Genomic DNA, 24,337 nt, shown 5'->3' on the forward strand with positions numbered 1-24,337 from the left:
TTTATGAAGGGTTTACATCATCATTTAGATATAGATGATAAAATTACTGAATGTTTGTTGTATCGCATTACGGAGCACAGAAGTTCTCATAGTAAGATAAAATAGACCACACAATCCACTAAAAACCCATAATACCTATAAATTACTTATTTTAAAGTTAGACCCAGTTTTAAACAGTGTGTACTGTGTGTTTGGTGATTGGGGGGGGGGGATTTCACTTCCTCAGTTGCTGGGCAACTGGTTCATTTGTTCACACATTGGACTGAGGTGTTAAAATGTCCTGTACACGATACATACGATGCAGTTTTTACTCTGGTGCAGACACAATCTTCCAGATGCATGAGCAGGTTAGCCAAAAGCTAACAGCTAGCAGCTCAATGTCCCGTGTGCAGCGCTGTTCTTTAACACCAATATGCCCGGGGTTACCTCATCTCTCGTTCACAAACATCGTGACCCCCCACCCTTCCTCTTACCAGTGTCATTCGCTCTCCTGTCCGCGAGTTGAAAACCATCCAGAGTGACAAGTGAAATCAGAGTGAGTTCATTCAGCCAGGTCTCTGTGAGGCACATGATGCTTCTCTCCCGATCCTCCCTCTGCAGCCTGGTCAGCACTGTGAGCTCTTCCATCTTATTAGGGAGGGATCTTACATTCCCCATAATAACAGACGGTATGGATGGTTTATACTGTTTTTTCCTCTTGTGGCGCTTAACTCCAGCTCTGCATCCCCTTGTCCTCCTCCTTATTTCCACGGGGATCTTGTGTCTCTCCTCGGGGAGTATCCTCATGCTGCGCAATGCCATCAGCTGATCGTGGGTGGAAACAATCGAGCTGTGACTGAATGGTTCTCCTGATATTGTGATAAGTCACAAAACAAGTAAAAAACACAAAAGGATTCTCACCAAAAGCACATCCATAGTTGCACGTGAACGAATAAGATAAAATACTAAGAATGGTACGACTAAAAGTAAAAAAAAAAAGAACAAAAAAAAGTCAGAAAAGTAAGAGCTGCTGAAACTGGCTGCCACTCACACGGTGCTGAAAGTCGTCAAAACATCTGGTTTGTAAAATATCTGTGATTTTTGTATTCTATTCTACAACCCCAAATTAGAAAAAGCTGGAGTGGTGTGTTGAAATTTAAATTCAAACTGAACACACTGATTTGTAAATGATCTCTGACCTCTACTGCACTCAATACAATACAACAGCACATTATTTGATGTTTTACTTCAAGATATTTTTCCCAAAATGAACACTACATACACAATATACATACAAAATAAACATTTCAAATTTGATTCACGCAACACATTTCAAAATAGTTGTTACAGTAAAGTGTTTCCCACTTTATAATGTTCCCGTTCCTTCTCCCAACACTTCAGAGATGTTTATGGACTGAAGACTCCAAGTGATGAAGTGTTTCAGGTGTTATTTTTGTCCTGTTCTTCCTGTAAACAGGTCTTAAGGTGTGGAACAGTACAGGGTCGTCACTGTCATATTTTTCATTTCTAAATTCTCCACACATTCTCTGTTGGGGACGGAGGGGACACGCCCTCTTCTTCCACAGCTTTTGTAATGGAATGTGTGCAGAATGTGGTTTTGCAGTCTTGTTGAAATCTCCCTGGAAAAGACGTCGTCTTGAAGGCAGCAGATGTTGCTCCAAAATCTCAGTGCACTTTTCTGCATTAATGCTCCATCACAGAAGGTGCCTTTACCAAGGGCACTGACCCAACCCCATACCATGACACACCCTGGCTTTTGGACTTGTTCCTTTTAACAGTCTCGATGGTGACAGTCTTTTTGTCTTTGGTCTGGAGCACATGATGTCCATTTCGCACTGTGTGATGGTCCATCCCAGATGCCTCCGAGCCCAGAGAAGTCGACGGCGCTTCTGGACACAGTTAACATAAGGCTTCCTTTTTACACAGTAAAGTTTTAACTGGTGTTTGTGGATGTAACTCTGTATTGTAACTTCACAAATGTTTTCCAGAGTAATCCCAAGCCCATGTGGTTCTATCAGCTGTAGATGAACGACGTTTCTTGATGCAGTGAGGGATTGGCGCTCACGGGGGTTCAGATTAGGTTTGAGCCCTTTGGACAGTGAAATTTCTTCAGATTCCTTGAATCAGTTAATGATATTATGCACCGTAGAGGGTGAAATATCCAAATCCCTTCCTAACTTTCTTTGAGGAACATTGCTTTTAAACAATTCAAAAAATTTCTCATGAATTTATTGACAAACTGGAGATCTTCAGCCCATCTTTACTCCTCAAAGACGAGTGTCTTTGAAAATTAGAATACTGATTTTGCCCCAAATCATGATTACAGTCCCCTGTTTCAAATCACATCATTATTTAATTGTTGTCCCTCATTACTTGCCCTAAATTGCCCCTGTAACAAATTTTTTTTGAATGTGTTTCAGGGGGCGGCACGGTGGTGTAGTGGTTAGCGCTGTCGCCTCACAGCAAGAAGGTCCTGGGTTCGAGCCCCGGGGCCGGCGAGGGCCTTTCTGTGTGGAGTTTGCATGTTCTCCCCGTGTCCGCGTGGGTTTCCTCCGGGTGCTCCGGTTTCCCCCACAGTCCAAAGACATGCAGGTTAGGTTAACTGGTGACTCTAAATTGACCGTAGGTGTGAGTGTGAATGGTTGTCTGTGTCTATGTGTCAGCCCTGTGATGACCTGGCGACTTGTCCAGGGTGTACCCCGCCTTTCGCCCGTAGTCAGCTGGGATAGGCTCCAGCTTGCCTGCGACCCTGTAGAAGGATAAAGCGGCTAGAGATAATGAGATGAGATGAGATGTGTTTCAGGTCTGAAACGCAGGAAGGGATGTATATTAAAAAATGACCCCAGATAGCAGGCTGACATTGAAACGATGTAGAATCAACATTGCATTGTCGACGTTAAACCATTGAATCAACGTCAGATTTCGATGTTGATTTAACATCAGTTTGCACCCTCCGCTAACATTGAAACGATGTTGATTTATTAACTATGGACACACGTAACTTCAATTGTATTTCAATTCGCGTCGATATTGAAACAACATTGAAATTTCGACATAACTAAAAATCAATGCGCTTTCAATGTTATTTCAATTGATAGCCTACCAGAAATATCTGGCTCATATATCCTGCTTTATCTACAGCCAGGATCTCCATTTTAATTGCCTAAAATAGTAAATATGAAGCACATGCCTTTTTTTAAGAAAACAAGATTTTTATTTTAAGTTCATTTAATTTTCATGTCTTTCGGCGCGAGCGACACCTCCAGTTCTGTCTGGCGCATATCGTAGCCATTTCTGCACAGCCTGGGTGAAGACCAGATCATTCATGCCAGGCTGTTGAGTGAGGGCATCTGAAACACACACAAAACATAGTTTTCAGTTACACATTGTACTACTGCTGCTAATAATAGGCTGCTACCAAAAAAAAATAGGCTATATATTTTGTGGAATACTATTATTTAAATGTCATCTATCCTCATAAAGGTCAAACACGCTCAGGGAGGGGGAAAAGATAACAAAAAGTAGGCAAGTAAAACTCGAGGATCATAATTACAGTAAACTAGAATGTCCGAGCTAGCTCGCTAGTGCTGGCTCGCGGCCGGCTAGCTCGCAGCGGCTCAGAGCCAGCGCTAGCGAGCTAGCTCGGACGTTCTAGTTTACTGTAATTATGATCTGGCAGCTATTTACACCGGATCCAGTGTAAATAGCTGCCGGAGCCAACGTCCGAGGTTTCGGAGTCAGCGCTAGCTTGCGCCCGGCCGGAGCCAGCACTAGCTCGCTAGCTCGGACGTTGGCTCTGGCAGCTATTTACACTGGATCCGGTGTAAATAGCTGCCAGATCATAATTACAGTAAACTAGAATGGAATGTTAACAGCAATGTAATGCCTTTTCTGGCTAATTTCATTCGTCTTACCTCCAACAAAGTGGTCACTACACAAGCGTTGGTATGCCGCTATCCATCTTCTCTGTCGGTCAGCATCTACCGGGATCCGATAAAACGATAAACCTTGCCTTGTTTGTTGATGGTTACTACATCCAGGTACACAACAATATAGTGGCATGATGGAAGTCTTGCTGAAAGTAAAAACTTTCTTTGCTGTCGTTCCTCAGTGTTGGCTGTGGTAAACTACTGGTAGTACATGTCCAAAATGACGTGAAAAGGGTCCATACATTGAACTATGTGTAAGGATTAAATGCTGAAAGTGCTGCTTACCTGTAATTGATCCCGGATCCGAGAACGGGTGCCTGTGCGCCGCTGCCGGTCTTTGTCTCACGCTGTCCCCTGTCCCGTTCAACAATGATCGATGACTTTTCAATCATCTTTCCCGGTCAACTATATATCGATGGCTTTTCGACCATACGTGATTTCCCGGTCAACACAAAATCAATGACTTTTCAACATGACTGTTATCACCCGGTAAACCAAATATCAATGATACATCAATCATAATAAGGACGACTATGAATCAATGTTGTTTCAATATCACTGCTGTCAACTTTATTTTAGGTCGGGTTACATCGGTTTAACAATGGTGATTCAACATCTATTTTGCATCAAGATTTCAATGTCGACCATTCTGATGATTCAGATGGAAAATCAATATCTATTCAATGTCAGCTTGCTATCTGGGACATGAAGTTGACCAACAAAACATGAAATATCTTGGGTTCATTCTGTCTGCAATGAAATAGAAGTCAAAATAAATTCAGAAATCACCGCTTTATTAGTATTTTTTATTTGCATTGTCCACACTGTTCCATCTTTTTTCTGATTTCTGGTTGTATTTTAGACATCTTTCCAGAAAATCTTTCTTTCAGGCATCAAATTTTGATGCGCAAATAATTCATGCACTTCTGTGAATATGCAAATTAGTTCCTGACAGGTAAATAAAGTTTTTTTTTTTAATATTTTCATTACATTTTCTCAAAACACACCGAACTGCTCAGACATGACAAAAAAGAAAAAAAAAATACAGCAGAATGTGGGCATGTGGGTACAGTAAATAGAAAATAAATATGAAAATAAATGACAGTGGGCACAGTCTCCATCCAGCCCCCTCCCTTTCAATCTCCTGCAGCAAAACAGGGCATTATCCAAATAGGAATCAATACAGAGCATACAAACATAGCAAGGCTACAAGGTGCTTGTTAGATCGTGAGCACTTAAAACAAAGTCACAGAGACAGGCTAGGCTGATCTGGGAAATCCACGAAGCAAGGAAGATGACAGCGTGGGCCCAATATGCTGCAAGTAAGGGTTCTTGACAACAGGTGTTATATGCGTTCGATGTACAATTCTGAACTGGATGGATTTAGTGCGGTTACACACAGAAATGTTCATGGCCTGAGACCAGACTTCCTGCCAGTCAGCATCATCTATAGCAATGCCTAGATCTTTCTCCCAAGCTAGCTTGATGGTTTGTGAGGTAAGAGGAGAATTAGAGTTCAGGGCTCTGTAAAAAGCAGGCATGCATTTCGTATTAATCTGTAGAGACAGGGCCTTCTCCACACATGAAGTGGTGTTATTAGTCATTAAGGTGGTGTCTTTAACTATGAAATCTCTAATTTGTAAATATCTGTAGAAGTCACCTTGATTGAATAAACCAAATTGCTGTTGCAACTGCTGAAAGGATAGTAAAATCTGGGCTTTAAATAGATCACCTATTTTCTTCAGCCCTTGGGTGCTCCACACTTTAAAGCCCTGGTCCTTACAGCCTGGCAGGAAGTCCAGGTTATCAAGAATGGGAGTGAGAAGAGATGATCAATGAGCCCGGCCTTCTATAGAGTGAATGGATCTCCAGGCTCTGATGGTACTGAGAGTAATAGGGTTAGAGCAGTGTTTTTTTAACAGATTCAGGATTAATCAAAAACAATAGATTCAACAAGGGACACTTCGACTGAGAGGATTCAATATCATGCCAAATCGAGGTTGAATCACAGTTGTGCCAGCTTGCAATCACCTGCAGGTGTGATGCCAGTTGGTAAAATGTAAGATTTGGTACATCTAACCCTCCATCACAACCTGCCATTTGAAGTTTTGTCATCTTGAGATGAGGCTTCCTTTTGCTCCAAATGAAGGAGCTTAGTCAGCCTTCAAGCACCTTAATAACCTTGTTGGATAATAAGATAAGATAGGGATCATTTGCAGTGGGTATAGCAGTCTGGGCAGGACGCAGTGGCGGAACAAGTCAGAGCCGGGCCGGGGGCGGGGCAAATGACCGGGCCCTTTATTAAAGCTTATCATAACATCATTTTAGGCTACAAAATGTCCGCAACTGCGGTGTTTACCAATTTCAACACTACCGGGTGCAACTATGTTATTTAGTACATCAAGTCCTTCAAACGAACATGTAACTCAGAAACAAAAAACATTAGGATACTGTACATGGCTCATAATAAAACATCAATAGCCTATACTGCGCACATTATTTGAAGGGCATACGAATGAGCGCTCAGAGGTTGCAACGGTGACGGGAAGAGTCAGAAGTAAAAGGAGGGCGGTGCAAACCTCACTGAATGCACTGTGTTTACCAATTTCAACACTACGGGGTGCAACTATGTTATTTTGTACATTAAGTCCTTCAAACGAACATGTAACTCAGAAACAAAAAAACATTAGGCGACATACTGTACATGGCTCATAATAAAACATCAATAGCCTACTGTGCGCATTATTTGAAGGGCATACGACGAGCCTTGCGCTCCGCGAACTCGTCCATGATGCTCTGTATGTCCAGTTTCTTTGCTCTCTCATTCTCTATGGACAACATGGCAAGTCCACTCAGTCTCTCCTGTCCCACTGCGCTCCTCAAGTGGTTTTTAATCAGCTTTAATTTGGAGAATGAGCGCTCAGAGGTTGCAACGGTGACAGGAAGAGTCAGAATGTGATGACGATTTTACCCAAAATACACTTGGAGACAATATCTTATTAAATTTGCACGTTGTAAAGCAAAACGCGAGAGTGAAAAGCAGGACAGTTATACAAAACATTTTATTCTATATTTTACAGCTGTTGAATCTTGAGTTCAGTTTTTAGCAACTATGAGGCATAACTCACCCTGACTGTGTCAAGCTATAAGCCCTAACACAACCCCTGAGCTAGGGCAACATACATTATCTTACAACATTGTACACGCTCGTGCGCTCGACTATTTGCAACACATTGCAATGATTTTAAGGGGTGCATCAGATAACTCCCCGGGCCCTCACATGGGCCCGACGAATGTAATCTCGATGGACTGAGTGTAAGCGATATATCGGGCTTATCTCCGGGCCCTCCCACGGGCCGGGGGCGGTTCGCCCTCTCAGCCCCCCCCCCCACGGTCCGCCCCAGGCAGGACGTTCATTTTTTTTTTTTTTAAAGATATTTTTTTGGGCTTTTTGCACCTTTATTGGATAGGACAGTGTAGAGACAGGAAATGAGCGGGAGAGAGAGACGGGAAGGGATCGGGAAATGACCTCGGGCCGGAATCGAACCCGGGTCGCCCGCATTCATGGTATGGCGCCTTAACCACCTGAGCCACGACGCCCCCCAGGACGTTCATTTTTATAAGAGCAACTCTACCAAGCCAGGAAATAGGGAGAGGGGCCCAGAGGTCTAAGTCTGCCCTTATGGCATCCAAAGCGGGGGAGTTGAACTTAAACATCTGACCAAAAGTGGGTGTTACATGCACTCCTAAGTAAATGAAACCATTGGGAGACCAGCAGAACGGGAAGGGACCAGCCATATCTGGAACACATGTTAATAACCCTAGGGGCATAGCCTCGGATTTTGCAAAGTTAATTTTATATCCCGAAAAGACACTGAATGACGAAATGACCTTAATCAGGTGGTGGGGAACAGAAGTTTGGGGTTGCGATAAATGTATCAAAATGTCATCCACGTATAAAGTAATTTTGTGTTCCTTTTCACCAGCGAAAATACCAGAAATTAAAGTGTTTTGCCTGACTGCTTGGGCCAGCGGCTCAATAGCAATATCAAAGAGCAAGGGGCTGAGGGGGTCGCCCTGCCTATTCTCACGGTGGAGGGGGAAGTTGTCGGATCTCAGTCCATTAGTCAGAACCGCCGCCATCGGAGAATTATACAGAACCCTAATCCAATTCACAAAAATTATCACCTAGGCCAAATTCCTCCAGAGCGTAGAACAAATACGACCACTCGACCCTGTCGAACGTCTTCTCGGCGTCAAGAGACAGCACGAGGGCCGGGTCCTTGCAGCTCTGGGTTAGTTGAATGATCTTAAGGAAACTCCTCATATTATCATAGGAGTTCCGGCATAGATTTCAAAGCAAGTAGTGCTTCCTCTGTAGTAATTGGGGCATTCAGACTCAAAAACTCCTTTGTCCCTCACGCCATCAGACTGTACAGCTCCTCTCTGGGGGGGATGAGGGGTAACAGGAGGACAGAGGATGGGAAGGAGCAGTAGCCTAACCTAACAATAAGCAATACTGGACAATGTGCAATATAATGTGCAATATCTCTCCTGCCGCAGCCCCCCCTTCTCCCCCCCTTTTTTCTTTCCCTCCACCCCTCCCCATTCCTCTCTTCCTCATATCTTATTCTTTTTATATTTGTATATGTAAATACTTAATTTATATTATTTTATCTAGAAGTTTTCCTCTATTTCTTTTCTCTGTTTATCTGTAATGATGCTGCTGGAATCTTAATTTCCCTGAGGGAACCCTCCCAAAGGGATCAATAAAGTTTTATCTAATCTAATCTAATCTAATCTAATCTAATCTAATCTAATCTAATCTAATCTAATCTAATCTAGTTGTAATTTTTGATCATCCGTAGCTTTGGGGAGTCTTAAGTCTGCAAAAAACTGATGCATAAGGGTCAGGGCACCATCAGGCTGCTCGGAACTATATAGGTTGGAGTAAAACAATGCAAAGTGTTTATTAATGGTTCAAATATCGAACGATCTTACACCATTAGAGTCAGTAATAGAGACTATATTTTGAGAATCTGCCCTCTTTTTGACAAGATTAGCAAGATATCTTCCAGGTTTATCCCCAAACTCATGTAGTTTCTGCCTGGCAAATTTAAGGGACTGTTCAGAGTCCTGAATCAGAAAAGTATTTAATGCAGCACATGTGGATAACAGTTCCTTAAACAAATCAGGACTCGGACTAGATATATGATTTTTCTCTAATTCAGCTAGTCGAGATTCGAGAAGTTTACGCTGTTCATTCTTCGCACGTCTTTTGGATGCAACAAAAGACATAATCAGTCCACGAGAGTATATTTTACACGTCTCCCAGAGGACAGAGGGATTATCTGTGGATGGTGAGTTGATAGAATAAAACATCTTAAATTCTGAAGTAAAGTAGGAGATAAGGCTGAAATCTCCAGCACCATGACAATGCCCTGTCCTCAGCGAGAGAGTATACCAAGTAAAGGGGGGCATGGTCTGATAACACAATGTTGCCTATAGAACATGATAAAGCAAGAGACATTTTTGAAGAGGGGATGAAAATGTAATCAATTCTGGTATAGCTTTTATGTGGGGCCGAAAAAAGTGAACTCTGAATCAGTAGGGTGAAGCTGCCTCCACACAACAGAATATTCAATATTGTGACATATATTAGTGAGCACCCTCGCTTGTTTAGAAGGGGGAGAAATGTCAAATGGAAGTTTGTCAAGAGGGATTAAGGTGACAATTGAAATCTCCCCCCACAAAAGAGTCCCCTGAGGCCCGATCCATAAAAACTGCAAAAGCCTTGGAGAGAACATCAGGGGAAAAGGCTGGGGGACAATATAGAGTCATAAATGTTACTTATTTTCCTGCGAGTATTCCTTTAACAATTATATACCAGCCCAGGCTGTCTTTAACACAATCAAGAGACCTAAATGCCAGCTTTTTACAAATCAAAATGGCTACACCCCTACTGAAATAATAATGATAATAATAATAAATAAAACAAATAATAATAATAATAATAATAATAATAATAAAAACTTTATTTGCCAGATATGTGAACACACATGAGGAATTTGACTCCGGTTTCACTTAGCTCTCTTAGTACAAACAGATAAAAAGCATAGACAAAAGCAAAAAGCTATGCACATGTAGAAGGGTAAATGTATAGACAGCATAGTGCATGGATGAAGTAGTACAACCCCGATTCCAAAAAAGTTGGGACAAAGTACAAATTGTAAATAAAAACGGAATGCAATGATGTGGAAGTTTCAAAATTCCATTTTTTATGCAGAATAGAACATAGATGACATATCAAATGTTTAAACTGAGAAAATTTATCATTTAAAGAGAAAAATTAGGTGATTTTAAATTTCATGACAACAACACATCTCAAAAAAGTTGGGACAAGGCCATGTTTCCCACTGTGAGACATCCCCTTTTCTCTTTACAACAGTCTGTAAACGTCTGGGGACTGAGGAGACAAGTTGCTCAAGTTTAGGGAGAGGAATGTTAACCCATTCTTGTCTAATGTAGGATTCTAGTTGCTCAACTGTCTTAGGTCTTTTTTGTCGTATCTTCCGTTTTATGATGCGCCAAATGTTTTCTATGGGTGAAAGATCTGGACTGCAGGCTGGCCAGTTCAGTACCCGGACCCTTCTTCTACACAGCCATGATGCTGTAATTGATGCAGTATGTGGTTTGGCATTGTCATGTTGGAAAATGCAAGGTCTTCCCTGAAAGGGGATGGTCTGGATGGGAGCATATGTTGCTCTAGAACCTGGAAATACCTTTCAGCATTGATGGTGTCTTTCCAGATGTGTAAGCTGCCCATGCCACACGCACTAATGCAACCCCATACCATCAGAGATGCAGGCTTCTGAACTGAGCGCTGATAACAACTCGGGTCGTCCTTCTCCTCTTTAGTCCGAATGACACGGCGTCCCTGATTTCCATAAAGAACTTCAAATTTTGATTCGTCTACCACAGAACAGTTTTCCACTTTGCCACAGTCCATTTTAAATGATCCTTGGCCCAGAGAAGACGTCTGCACTTCTGGATCATGTTTAGATACGGCTTCTTCTTTGAACTATAGAGTTTTAGCTGGCAACGGTGGATGTCACGGTGAATTGTGTTCACAGATAATGTTCTCTGGAAATATTCCTGAGCCCATTTTGTGATTTCCAATACAGAAGCATGCCTGTATGTGATGCAGTGCCGTCTCAGGGCCCGAAGATCACAGGCACCCAGTATGGTTTTCCGGCCTTGACCCTTACGCACAGAGATTCTTCCAGATTCTCTGAATCTTTTGATGATATTATGCACTGTAGATGATGATATGTTCAAACTCTTTGCAATTTTACACTGTCGAACTCCTTTCTGATATTGCTCCACTATTTGTCGGTGCAGAATTAGGGGGATTGGTGATCCTCTTCCCATCTTTACTTCTGAGAGCCGCTGCCACTCCAAGATGCTCTTTTTATACCCAGTCATGTTAATGACCTATTGCCAATTGACCTAATGAGTTGCAATTTGGTCCTCCAGCTGTTCCTTTTTTGTACCTTTAACTTTTCCAGCCTCTTATTGCCCCTGTCCCAACTTTTTTGAGATGTGTTGCGATCATGACATTCCAAATGAGCCAATATTTGGCATGAAATTTCAAAATGTCTCACTTTTGACATTTCATATGTTGTCTGTGTTCTATTGTGAATACAATATCAGTTTTTGAGATTTGTAAATTATTGCATTCCGTTTTTATTTACAATTTGTACTTTGTCCCAACTTTTTTGGAATCGGGGTTGTAAATATAAATATACAGTGTGCACAGGATGACGGTATGATGGTATGAGCGTGCAGATATTTCACAGCATAGTGCAAGGATGACCTACTAAATCTCATCTCATTATCTGTAGCCACTTTATCCTGTTCTACAGGGTCGCAGGCAAGCTGGAGCCTATCCCAGCTGACTACGGGCGAAAGGCGGGGTACACCCTGGACAAGTCGCCAGGTCATCACAGGGCTGACACATAGACACAGACAACCATTCACACTCACATTCACACCTACGCTCAATTTAGAGTCACCAGTTAACCTAACCTGCATGTCTTTGGACTGTGGGGGAAACCGGAGCACCCGGAGGAAACCCACGCGGACACGGGGAGAACATAGAAACTTTGCACAGAAAGGCCCTCGCTGGCCACAGGGCTCGAACCCGGACCTTCTTGCTGTGAGGTGACAGCGCTAACCACTACATCACCGTGCTGCCCGACTAAGTAAATATAAATATACAGTGTGCACAGAATAACGGTATGACGGTATGAGTGTGCAGATGTTTCACAGCATAGTGCAAGGATGAATTAGTAAACATAAATATACAGTGTGCACAGAATGACGGTATGAGTGTGCAGATGTTTCACAGTTGATGTTACTGATATTTGAGTCTGGTTTTAGCTGTTCATCACAGAGACAGCCTGAGGGGGAAAAAAAAAAAAAAACATTCTTGTGTCTGGTTGTTTTTGCATACAGTGTTCTGTAGCGTCTCCCAGAGGGGAGAAGTTTAAACAATTTGTGGGTCTGCAGAGATGTTACCTGCCCGTTTCCTGACTCTGGACAGGTGCAGGTCTTGGATGGAGGGCAGGCTGACACCAATAATTTTCTCTGCAGACCTTATTGTCCATTGCAGTCTGCCCTTGTCCTTGAATATGAAGTAGCAAAGACCTGCCCCACCCAACTCCTTTAGTATTATCCTTGTCCTCCAGGTGAGTCTCCTGGAGGAATGCAATAGAAACATCTTCCTTATTCAAAAATGACAATAGTGCCATCCTCTTGGCAGGTTTTTGGAGGCCACGGATGTTCCAAGAACAGATCTTAATATTATATAAATCGGACATGGCCATAAGATACTATTTGCCATAAGGGCAGGATAAAAAAGTCAGAGCCGTTTACACCTACACTCACCCTGTATATGCATCCCATGACCCACATTATCAGATACATAGGACAGTTACATTTAACAGGAATGGAAAAAGCCACACTGATACCCCACATAAATCTTATACATAAGTCATGTCCTGAGCTAAACACATGAACTACACTAAACAAGCATAACAAACGTACAACAGAGAAAAACAAACTGAGGGTCTTTCCCCAAATAAACAGGGACTGTTCACCATACTGTACAAGCACCTTTCAAACTCACCATGAGCGAACTGACTGCATATGATGAATAGCGTGCCAAGAAAGCGAAAAAAGTCCTCCCTATGGGAGTGAACGAAATAAGGTGGAAACAAAATATTCACGTTATGAGCGGCCGCGCCACTCGATTAGAAAATGTTCAATATCTTCAAAATGTTAAGAGTGTTCAAGAGTAGGCGACGTCTAGAACACAGAGCATGACATACCAGCCTGAATGGGAAACCTACGTCTGTTACAGAAAAAGTATCCCAAACCAGACAAATGGAGCGCCGTGCTCCGCAAAGTTATCATCCAGGCCTCCTCCGGGGTGGAAAACCTCTTTTTAGAGCCTCTGTGTATCACCTGTAGAGTAGCCGGGAAAAGCATAGCATATGGCATCCCTCACTCTCGCAGCCACTGTTTCACCGCATCGTATGCCTTGCGTTTCTTCATCACCGTCGAGGAAAAATATCTGTAGAAAGAGACCCTGGATCCATTGTAGATTAAGCCACCGTCCTGGCTCGCCCGGCGCACCACTTCCATGACCCTCCGTTTGTCTCTGAACGCGTGGAATCATAGCAGCAGCAACCTGGGCCTCATGTTCGGGTCCAGTTTCGGTGTGAGGGTGCAGCGGACTCTCTCCAGCTTTATGCAGCCGGGCTTCATGCTCATCTTTAGGATGCGGGGTAGCCATGACTCGAAAAACTCCACCGGCTGCCCAGTCTCCGTATCCTCCGCCAAGCCGACGACTCAAATGTTTAGTTGCCTACTATAGTTTTCGGCCATGTCCAAACTCTCCGTGAGGGCACTAACCTGCTTTTCCAGCTTCACAATCCACGGCTCTTGTGCTGCGGTGGAGTTTTCAACTGCTAGTAACCTAGCCTCTGCTTCATCTAGCCGCTTGCTAGCGGCCTGGAGCTCCGTAGCATGCTTGTGGATAGTCTCGGCCAGAGGGCTAAGTTTTTCATCAATAACTTTAATAATGTTGGAAGTCATTATGCCCAGGGCTTTAGCAAGGGCAGGGTCAAGCCCATCTGCAGTTACAAATTCGGCCTGATCGCCATCTTGTGTGTCGTCGCCGGGCTCGCACGGGACGTCTTTTTTGTCTTTATTTCCTCTGGTTTTTCCCATCTTGTCGAAAGACTGTGGCCAAAAGTTTTCCAAGGACATAGCCTGTTATGTTCATAACAAAAATGGCTTAAAGTGCCCGGTTGTTGTCAGGATAATGAAAAAATTAGCACCGAGTGACACGGAGCTCTGACAAAAGCGTCTGCTCAGCTCACCACCATCATGTGACCCCCAGGTAAATAAAGTTTTAATCATGTGTTAGCTTCTCTGAGTCGAGCTGCTAACAGTGAATTATTGTACAGATTTTCATTTGTGGCTTGTGAATGTGTGATTTTTTTGTGATTCATTAAAATATTCATAAAAAGTTAATAAGCGCAGTCCTCATGTTCAGAGAATATAATCTGATTATTCTGTAAGAAATGCTAAAAGAGTGTGTGTGGTGTAAAATACTGGTGTGATGAAACGGAGTTACTGTTACCAGCCTGCAGTTGACTGTTTTTCTTCCAGCAGCGCGTCCACACTGTTTATTCCTTTTATACCACAGCAATTGGCCAATAATGAGATTTATTTTTCTTAAAGAATGAGACATCATACTTTTTCATCTCCTCTGGTTAGGTGCCTTGCTCACGGGCACTTCAGCCATGAATACAGAGGGAGGTGGAAGTGCTGTTCATTCACTCCCCCCACAGTGTTCCTGTAGGTTTAGGGAATTGAACCTGCAACCCTTTAGGCCCGAGGCTGCTTCTCTAACCTTTAGGCCATGGCTACCAGCATGAGCTGTTACTATAGAAACAATAAGGTATTATAACAAGTGCATTAATATAAACATGTGATTTGCAGCTGCACTGCTGTCAGAGCTGCTGTGACAGAAAATTAATCAACACCTTCTGACCAATCAGAATCCAGAATCCCACCACACTGTGGTATGAAAATAAATAATCCCTCAGCTAATGAGAGACTTCTGATGGATGCTGGGATTGCTGTATGTCATCACATCATATATCTGTATGTTGTTGCTGTTCTTGTTGTTGTGACTTATTATTAGCTCACTTTATTATTTTTTTTTTCTCTCGAAGCTTTCCAGCAATGATGTCTCTCAAAATGGCTTCTCCACTTTATCTGGTTTTTCTGTTCATGATCTCAGGTGAGTCGCACATTAACATCATCACAGCTACACACGCCAGAGACAATAAATACAAGTTTAACCCCAGGATATTTTAATACTTGTTATAATTATAACATTATAAATATAATATAACGCTGCTCCTCGCTGATATTACGTGTGAAAAATGTGCTTAAGTTCAAGGTCAGAATCATGTTTAACTCAGACACGCCTCTGTTTTTGGAAAAACTCCGCCCCCGTACATAACTCTGACATCACGTGTGAATAGTGTTTAATTCTGAGGCCTGAATACTGATGTGTGTTTTCTGAACTCAACTCTGAATAAGATATAAAATAGAATAGAAGAAAAAATGTCATTTCCTGCCACCAAAAGCTGAAGTCTGGGTGAAATATTGTTGTTAAATTTTCCTGGATTTAAAGAAAAACAGATGTGAGTGAAGACTGAATAGTAGTGGACGCTTTTAAATATTAATTCCACACAACGAGCCCTGAATTCAGAAGTTTGTCAAAATCCTGCACACAGTTTTCTTCCAGTGGTAAAGAAATGTTTTTATTTCTCCAACTCGGACTTCCAGAGGAGGGAAGTGAAGCTGTAAGTGAACTCACTGTTTTACGGGGCTCAGGATAATGACCTCTAATCACCTCTTTCATGTGTCATGTTTCAGGAGCTCTTGGGAATGAATGGAGTGTAAAATACAGCCAAGAAAATCTCTGTGCTTTAAACGGATCTACAGTGTTTATGAACGGCACGTACACACGCCCAACACGTCTTACAGTGAAGGAGGAGTTTTGGTTCATAAGAGAGTTTACTGACCTGCGTATTGTATCAGGTTACTCAGACAGAGTGGAGTATTTAGGAGATAAACAGAAACACTTCTCCCTCAGACTGAGTGATGTGAAGAAAACAGATGAACACGTGTACTCCTTCAGAATCACAACAAATGAAGAGGAAGAAAGGTGGGCGGGTAAACCTGGAGTTAGACTCACTGTTACAGGTAAATAAAATCATCTTATTTTCGACACACATCACTCAGACCATAATCTCTTTAGATACAGGAGAGTCAGAGTTTTGTAGCAGATTAATGAAGAGCTCGAACACATTCTTACTGAAATGAACTGAACAATAGGTGCTCGGGGAAAAACGTGACTCGCCTCCAGAGTGAAGGTTATTAACACTGAAAATAATTGTGAAAAGAATATCATTAGACTGAAAAACACTTTGAGAGAGAGCAGAGTTTTAAAAGTAGATGCTCTACAGGCTTCAGGACAGCTTTCCTGATTGAATGTTTCTCTCGTTGTTTCAGATCTTCAGGTGATCGCTCCAAAAAAAGTGACAGAGGGACAGTCAGCTGTTCTGACCTGTAAAACCACCTGCAGTCTGACTGATCCAACATTCATCTGGTACAAAAACAGTCAGGATTTAACCACAAACACCACCAGGAGCAATGAAGTTCACCTGCAGCGGGTCAGCAGTGAGGATGCAGGCAGTTATAGCTGTGCTGTAAGAGGATATGAACATCTCCCCTCTCCTGCTCAAACCCTCAGCGTCAGATGTGAGCTTTATTCACTTTCTTCTTATATACTGTCAAAATAAAAAGGTCATAAATTACTTCATATTTACCGGAATGAAGGAAAAAGTCCTGGTGTAAGTAAAGAAAGTGAAAAAGACATTGACTGTGACCTTGAACTGCCTTCATTGTCCTTGTAATGGTACGACATAAAAATTGTTTCTTATATTAGCTAATATTTGCGAATAACTTGAAGCATTTATGGATCACAAATCTATACAGAATCCCATCTTGACCATGAAAAGAGAAAAATACAAGCACATGTAGGATTGATTAAAAGGTGTCCCAGAATTATCACAGGATAAAAAGATGATCAGAATTATGACTGTATAATGGCAGTGAAGTGGGTTTTATATTCAGTTGGAACGACACATAATGAGATGAGCTGAAAAATGTAGTCAAGAACCGATGAAAGGAAAAAAAAAACACTCGGCTTATGACCATGAACTGCTTTCTTCACTCTTATCATGGAACTCTTTAGATCCTCCAAAGAACGTCTCAGTGTCCATCAGACCCTCTGGTGAGATAGTGGAGGGAAGTTCAGTGACTCTGACCTGCAGCAGTGATGCGAACCCTCCTGTGGAGATCTACACCTGGTTAAAGGGGACGACATCAGTAGGAAAAGGAAAGACCTACACCATCTCCAATATCAGCTCTGAGGACAGTGGAGAGTACAAGTGCAAGTACAGTAATGAACTCGGACATCAGGACTCCATCAGTGTAACTCTGAATGTTCTGTGTAAGTTAAAGCTGAAGATCTTCTCACAGACAATAACAGAAAAAAATCATAGATTTACTTTAAAGTTTATATTTCTGTCCATTTTAGATCCTCCAAAGAATGTCTCAGTGTCCATCAGACCCTCTGGTGAGATAGTGGAGGGAAGTTCAGTGACTCTGACCTGCAGCAGTGATGCGAACCCACCTGTGGAGAACTACACCTGGTTTAAGGGGATGACATCAGTAGGAAAAGGAAAGACCTACACCATCTCCAATATCAGCTCTGAGGACAGTGGAGAGTACAAGTGCAAGTGCAGTAATGAACTCGGACATCAGGACTCCATCAGTGTAACTCTGAATGTTCTGTGTAAGTTAAAGCTGAAGATCTTCTCACAGACAATAACAGAAAAAAAAATCATAGATTTACTTTAAAGTTTATCTTTCTGTCCATTTTAGATCCTCCAAAGAACGTCTCAGTGTCCATCAGACCGTCTGGTGAGATAGTGGAGGGAAGTTCAGTGACTCTGACCTGCAGCAGTGATGCGAACCCACCTGTGGAGATCTACACCTGGTTTAAGGAGAACGAATCCTCACCTGTAGGATCTGGACAGAGTTACAGAGCTCTTCAGAGTGGACAGTACTACTGTGAGGCTCAGAATAAACACGGCTCTGAGAGATCTGCTGCAGTGTCCGTCACTTTCAAAGGTGAGAGCGATGGTGTAAATCTATAAATCTGAATGAGGCTGATAAATATTCAACACTGATTCATGATCACATCATTATCTACACAGGGTTTCAGAACATAGGTGTGTATGCAGGAGTTGGAGTTGTTGTATTTGTGTGTGTTTTTTTCATCGTCATCTTCTTGTTTCTAAGGTAAGAAAATATGGATTTTTTTCACCTCAATATCAAAAATAGAGTGAGGTTATAGTCATAAGTTTTACAGAATTTTCTGCTGTACAGCTCTGTGTGTTTGAATGTTTTTCCAGTAAACACTCCTGTTTTTAACTGACCAAGGTTGATGTAAACTCTTTGGTCAATGGTTTGTGCACCTTCACTCTCACCATCAGATATCCCTGCTGAACATCTCATTCCAGATTTATTCTCATTGTTACTGTTATAATAAGGCTTTCCACTAGATTTTGGGGTGTAGCTGTGGGGATTTATATTCATTCAGTTCAGTGACAAGAGCATTCGTGAGATCAGACTCTGATATTGGGATGTTGAGGCTCCAGTTCCAGTTCATCCCAAAGGTGTTCAGTGGGGTTGAGTTCAGTCAGGGCTCTGTGCAGGACACTCGAGTTCTTCACTCCAACCTTCACACACCACGTCTACATGGTGCTCGCTTTGTGCTCAGGGGCATCATCATGCTGGAACAGGTTTGGACCTGAACATTCTGTACAGTTGTGAGCTTCCAACATTGTGCTTAGAGTTTCAGGAAGCACCACATGTGGGTGTGATGGTCAGGGGTGGTCCGGTATCTTTAGTGTTTACTGTAACATGACTCATTGATTTATTATTTCATTTTACAGGAAAAAGAAGAGAATTGGTTCAACAGCAGACCGAAGTTTAAAACAGGTAAATAAATGTCCAGATAATTGCTGAGAAGTGTGTTTAGATAGCTAGAAGTTTAGTGTCATTGTAATTCACAAGTAGAAGACAACGAAATTGGTTGGCTGTCCTTTTCTGGTGCACATAACATAAAATTTAATTAATCGATCAATATTAAGATACGCATTTCACAAAAAATCAAGAGATATTTCACATTTCAGGTGTTCATGCTATTTGTGTGTCCATGTTCAGTGCTGTTATGGCTTTGGCATAAAAACTGGTTTTCAGTCTGTTAGTTCTTGTTTTTATTGCCCTGAAACGCCTTCCAGATGGCAATGGTTTGAATAGATGATGTCTGGGATGTGATGGGTCCTTGAGGATGCTGTGAACTTTTCTGAAGCCATGTCTTATGTACATATCCTCCAGGGAGTTTAGGGAGCAGCCACTAATTTTTTTGAGCTATGAAGATGACCCTCTTGAGTGCTTTCTTCTGTGCTGCTGAGAAACTGGTGAACCAAGCAGAGATGCAGTTTCTCAGTGCACTTTCAACTGACCACTGGTAGAAGGACACCCACAGTTTGTCAGCCAGATTGTTTGTTTTTTTCTGAGTATCTTCAAGAAATGGAGATACTGCTGTGCCTTCTTTCCCAGTGCTGTGGTATTGGTGTTCCAGGACAGATCATCATCCACATGTACGCCCAGGAACCTGAAGTCCGAAACCCTCTACATGCGGACTCCATTGATGAACAGAGGATGCAGATCAAACTTTTTCCTTCTGTAGTCGATGATCAGATCTTTGGTTTTGGAGGTGTTCAGGACCAAGTTATTCTGTGTGCACTACACTGGCAGCCTCTGGACCTCATCTATGTATGTCACCTCATCTTCTCCAGAGATGAGCCCCACCATGGTTGTATCATCCACAAATATAATAATGGCATTACTCGGATGTGTGGGTTTGCAGTCGTGCGTGTAGAGATTGTAGAGCAAGGGGCTGACCACACAACCCTGTGGAGAGCCAGTACTGAGACTGAGGGCGGTGTAGAGATGGGGGCCTACTCTGATTCTCTGAGAGCAATCTGTCAGTAAGTTTCTGATCCAGTAGCAGACGGTGTGTGACAGTACTAAGTCCAGTAATTTGTTGACCAGTCTGCTTGTGATGATCGTGTTGAAGGCAGAGCTAAAGTATATGAACAGCAGCCTTGCACAGCTCCCCTGATGTTCCAGATGGGTTAAGACTGTTTGAAGAGCTGTGACAATGGCGTCTTCTCTAGGTCTGTTAGCTCTGTATGCAAACTGGTGGAAGTCCAATGTGGGTGGGAGCCTGGAAATTATTTGATGTCTGGCCAGTTTCTCAAAACACTTCATGACCTCTGGTGTGAGTGCCACTGGACTGTTGTCATTAAGGCTGCTGATGGTAGGTTTTTTGGCAACGGGATGATTGTAGCAGCTTTCACGCAGGGTGGGATCATGGACTGAGACAGGGACAGGTTGAAGATTTTTGTGAAGACCCCAGCGAGTTGGTCTGCACAATTCTTCTGCACCCTCCCTGACACCCCATCAGGTCCGGTAGCTTTCCTTGGGTTCAATGCCCTCAGTGTGTGCCTTACCTCATGTTCCTGCACTGTGAGGATATGGCTTCTGTGGGCTGGTGGGTGGAATGTAGCTGGCTCTGGTGCCTTCACCTCAAAGCAGGCAAAGAAACAGTTCCGTTGCTCAGCCAGCGTGGCATCTCCATCAGCAGCTGTGGGATTACTGGACTGTGTTGAAGTCCCTGCCACACCTACCACATGTTGGGACTGTAGAATTTGTCCTCACGCTTCCTCTTATAAGCTGCCTTAGCTGCTTTGATCCCGCTTCTCAAGCTGCCCGATATGATTGAAGTGGTGGGCAAAGCTGTCGGCACTCAGACTGTGGCAGAACTTGAACCACAACATGATTGTCATCATGGAGACGCTTTCGGCTTTCAAGGAATGAGTATTTCGGAGACCAAATGGAATTTCATTGAACAGAATGGACGAAATGGACAGATATGGATGAGTGGTGTGGACGTGTAAAGACTGCGTCTGTTTGAAAGACCAAACAATCTCTATCTTATTGACATTCGGCTCCCTGAACAGCACCGGCCTCGATCAAGGCCATTGCTGGGGCAACATTTCCCTCAGAAGGTCACTGCTGGGAGACACTCTTGCATTCTTCACATTCCTTCCCCAATTTTCCACAGTCGCCGTTTTTTCACCCCCAGTGTGACAAGCGGGTGCGTGACCAGCACCGCTTGCATGGCTGCAGGAGCGGATGGCTGCTTGCTTGCGCTGGGTTACCTCTACCTCCTCCCCTCCCCTGTCATGTCATTTGTACTGTCATTTAAACACTTCAGCTTTTCTGAGCTTACATTTGAGATTCTCGTCTGCAATATAAGTCAAGAACGAGTGTTGTGTGTTGCACTATTCCGCACTACCTCACCTTCACAGTTATTAGTTTATTGTTTATACTGCTTATTTCATGTTTACCTGCTATACCTCAAGTGCCCTTGACTGTTTATTTTGTCCTTTTGCTCCAATTTGTGTGTGTGTGTGTGTGTGTGTGTGTTTAGTCTGTGTCTATTTCTCATCTAGAGTGTTTATACTGTTTATATTGTTTATTTCAGTTATTCTATTTTTATTTATTGCATTGCCTGTTTGCACCGTGGGTCAGAGAGGACTGAAATTTCATCTGTGCTGTATGTCGAGCATGTATAGCATATTTGACAATAAACTTGACTTGACTTGACTGATAACATTTAGATTAGATTAGATTAGATTAGATTAGATTAGATTAGATTCAACTTTATTGTCATCGCACATGTCACAGGTACAAGGCAATGAAATGCAGATTGCATCTAACCAGAAGTGCATAGCAGTAAATAACATAAGTGTAATATACATAAATATAAATATACAGGAATTACAGGGTATGGAATGGTATAATGATATGATTGAAATTTACAGTCTGTTCAAAATGTGCAATATGAACAAACTGTAGTGCAATGCTCTCCTGAGACATCGCTTCATGTAGACATCCTCAATAGCAGGAAGCGAGGCTCCCAGACGCTGGGTGATCTTCACCACCCTCTGAAGTGCCTTCCGGTCTGAGACAGAGCCGTTGATGGATGATATGGAATTATCATCATAAGCAGCAGATGAATTAATTACATTTTTCAATTGATCCAATTAGGTTCAAGGTCACATCAAGGTCAAATGTCAGAAATATGTTTATCAGTGCACTAGTGTCAGAGCAGCTGTTAGAGAAAATTAATCAACACCTTCTGACCAATCAGAATCAAGGATTCAACAGAGGTGTGATGTAGATGTTTCCCATTTTCACCCCTCTGTCTCTGTGTATTTCCCTCAGGATGATGTTCACGCCAATGTTGCAGTGACAAAGCCAATCAACACCGTATCTGATTCAGCTTCAGCCAATCAGGACGAAGTTCTGTATGCCAGTGTGGTATGCCAGAGAACCGCTGACCCCGGGAACGCTGAGAGTTCTGCTGTAAAAGCTTCTGTCTCTGAGGAAGAAGAGGTTCAGTACGCTAGTGTTCGATTTCCTCGCACTGGTGCTGATGACAGGTGAGAGGATCAGGTCTGTTTCCTCCACTCTAACAGAGCTGGATATGATCTTCTGCTGGATCTGAGTGTGATCATTTCCTCTCTTTCTGTAGGCCTTCCAATGCTGAGGATCCCACTGTGATCTACAGCAGTGTGAAATAAACAACATTCAGCCATTTATTCAACCTCACCACAACTTCCACCTGCTCAGTGGAAAGTTTCAGGAAACTCTCCAGATGGACACAGTCACAGGAGCCTTTTTGTTCGATACCTTCTGATGTATTGATGTGTATATCATGTTTTCCAATGTATACCAACTTTAAACTTCACAACTGGAGAACACTGGATAACTAGGAAAAAAATTATATCTCGATGAAACTGTAAGCTCCCATTCACATTTGGAATATTTAAAGAACTGTTTTTATGTGACTTTTTTTTAAACGTGTTAGCTTCATGAGATAAATGTAAATGTAGGTGATTCGCTTATGGATCATGGATGGCATCTTTTGTTTGCTCTGTCAGAGAATGTAAAGCTCAAAAACAGCGAGTTAACCACAGTGTTGGTTCTGTTCTACTGGAGTGAACTTCAAAAAATTATGCTTAGCAGGAAGCTAGCTGGCTAACATTAGCAATAACTAATGTTGATTATATTTATACCTTCTCAATACTATACTGTCTATATATTAACTTATCTTAAGCCAGTACTTTTATAAACTCATTTATAATTTATCATTTAACCCTCTGGGGTCGAGAGCTTCTCCGGTGAAGCTCGGCAGGTTTAGAATGAGTAGGTCATGTATTTAGATAAATATCTTCAAGGTTTTTTTTTTTTGTCATACAAGCATGAAAAACATATTGACAGAAACTTTATACTTTACACTTTCCTGTGTGCCCACTGCCAAAAAAATGATAGTTTTTAAATTACCTAAATTCAATGAAACATAAAATTGTCACCTTCCTCAGTCACACCAGAGTCGGAGCACTGAGCACGCAATTATGCATTCATAAAAGATAAAAGTTCACATGTTAACGGCATGATAATCATTTTCACTCTTTCGGCTTCGATTGGTTTCTCTTTCGTGGTGGGAATGCCCACCGTAAACAGAATAAAATCTGTCCGACATAGTTCAGGCTATTTGGACATAAAACTTGTTGAGATGGCACGCGGATTTTATGCATTTCGGATGATTCAGGACAGCGATTCAATTCATTATTCAATTCATGATTCAGGACAGTGATTCAATTTCAGGACAGTGAATTAATTTATGATTCAACTCATAATTCAGGACAGTGATTCAATTCAATCTTGAGAACTGCGACACTGATGATGAACGGTGCCTTTTTTTAAACTATGACTCCATCCCAGCACAGATCAACTCTAGTAACTGGAATTTTTCTTCTGTTTCTGATGAGCAGTTCAGTTGATATGCGGGCGCTGTAGTGCATATGCAGGAGAAATGACTGAGCAGGGCTTTTTTCCATATTTAAAAGTATTTTCCTCAAAAAAATAGTTAATTTTGCTCTATTTTGAGTTTAGAGAGTAAAATTTGGAGTTGGAGTTGGAGCAAAATTGCAGAGTAATTGTGTAACAGAGTAACAGAGTTGACTGTGGCTCTGAACTGAGTAAAACAG

At 42.2% G+C, this 24,337-nt stretch overlaps 1 protein-coding gene across 1 annotated transcript in view; it reads left to right on the forward strand.

Annotated features, from left to right (window-relative positions):
* LOC132865823 (B-cell receptor CD22-like) overlaps nt 1–19,395 on the forward strand; it is a gene marked incomplete at its 5' end in the record, with an annotated part of 55,855 nt that extends 36,460 nt beyond the window's left edge. Inside the window, 6 exons of the mRNA XM_060898321.1 lie at nt 374–386; nt 17,335–17,592; nt 17,680–17,937; nt 18,027–18,275; nt 18,362–18,446; nt 19,374–19,395. Coding sequence (XP_060754304.1) covers nt 374–386; nt 17,335–17,592; nt 17,680–17,937; nt 18,027–18,275; nt 18,362–18,446; nt 19,374–19,395 — 885 coding nt within the window. The remainder of the gene's footprint in view (nt 1–373; nt 387–17,334; nt 17,593–17,679; nt 17,938–18,026; nt 18,276–18,361; nt 18,447–19,373) is intronic.
* Between the last annotated feature and the right edge of the window lie 4,942 nt (nt 19,396–24,337).

The sequence above is a fragment of the Neoarius graeffei genome, chromosome 18 (assembly GCF_027579695.1).
Source record: "Neoarius graeffei isolate fNeoGra1 chromosome 18, fNeoGra1.pri, whole genome shotgun sequence".
In the NCBI taxonomy this organism is placed as follows: Eukaryota; Metazoa; Chordata; class Actinopteri; order Siluriformes; family Ariidae; genus Neoarius; species Neoarius graeffei.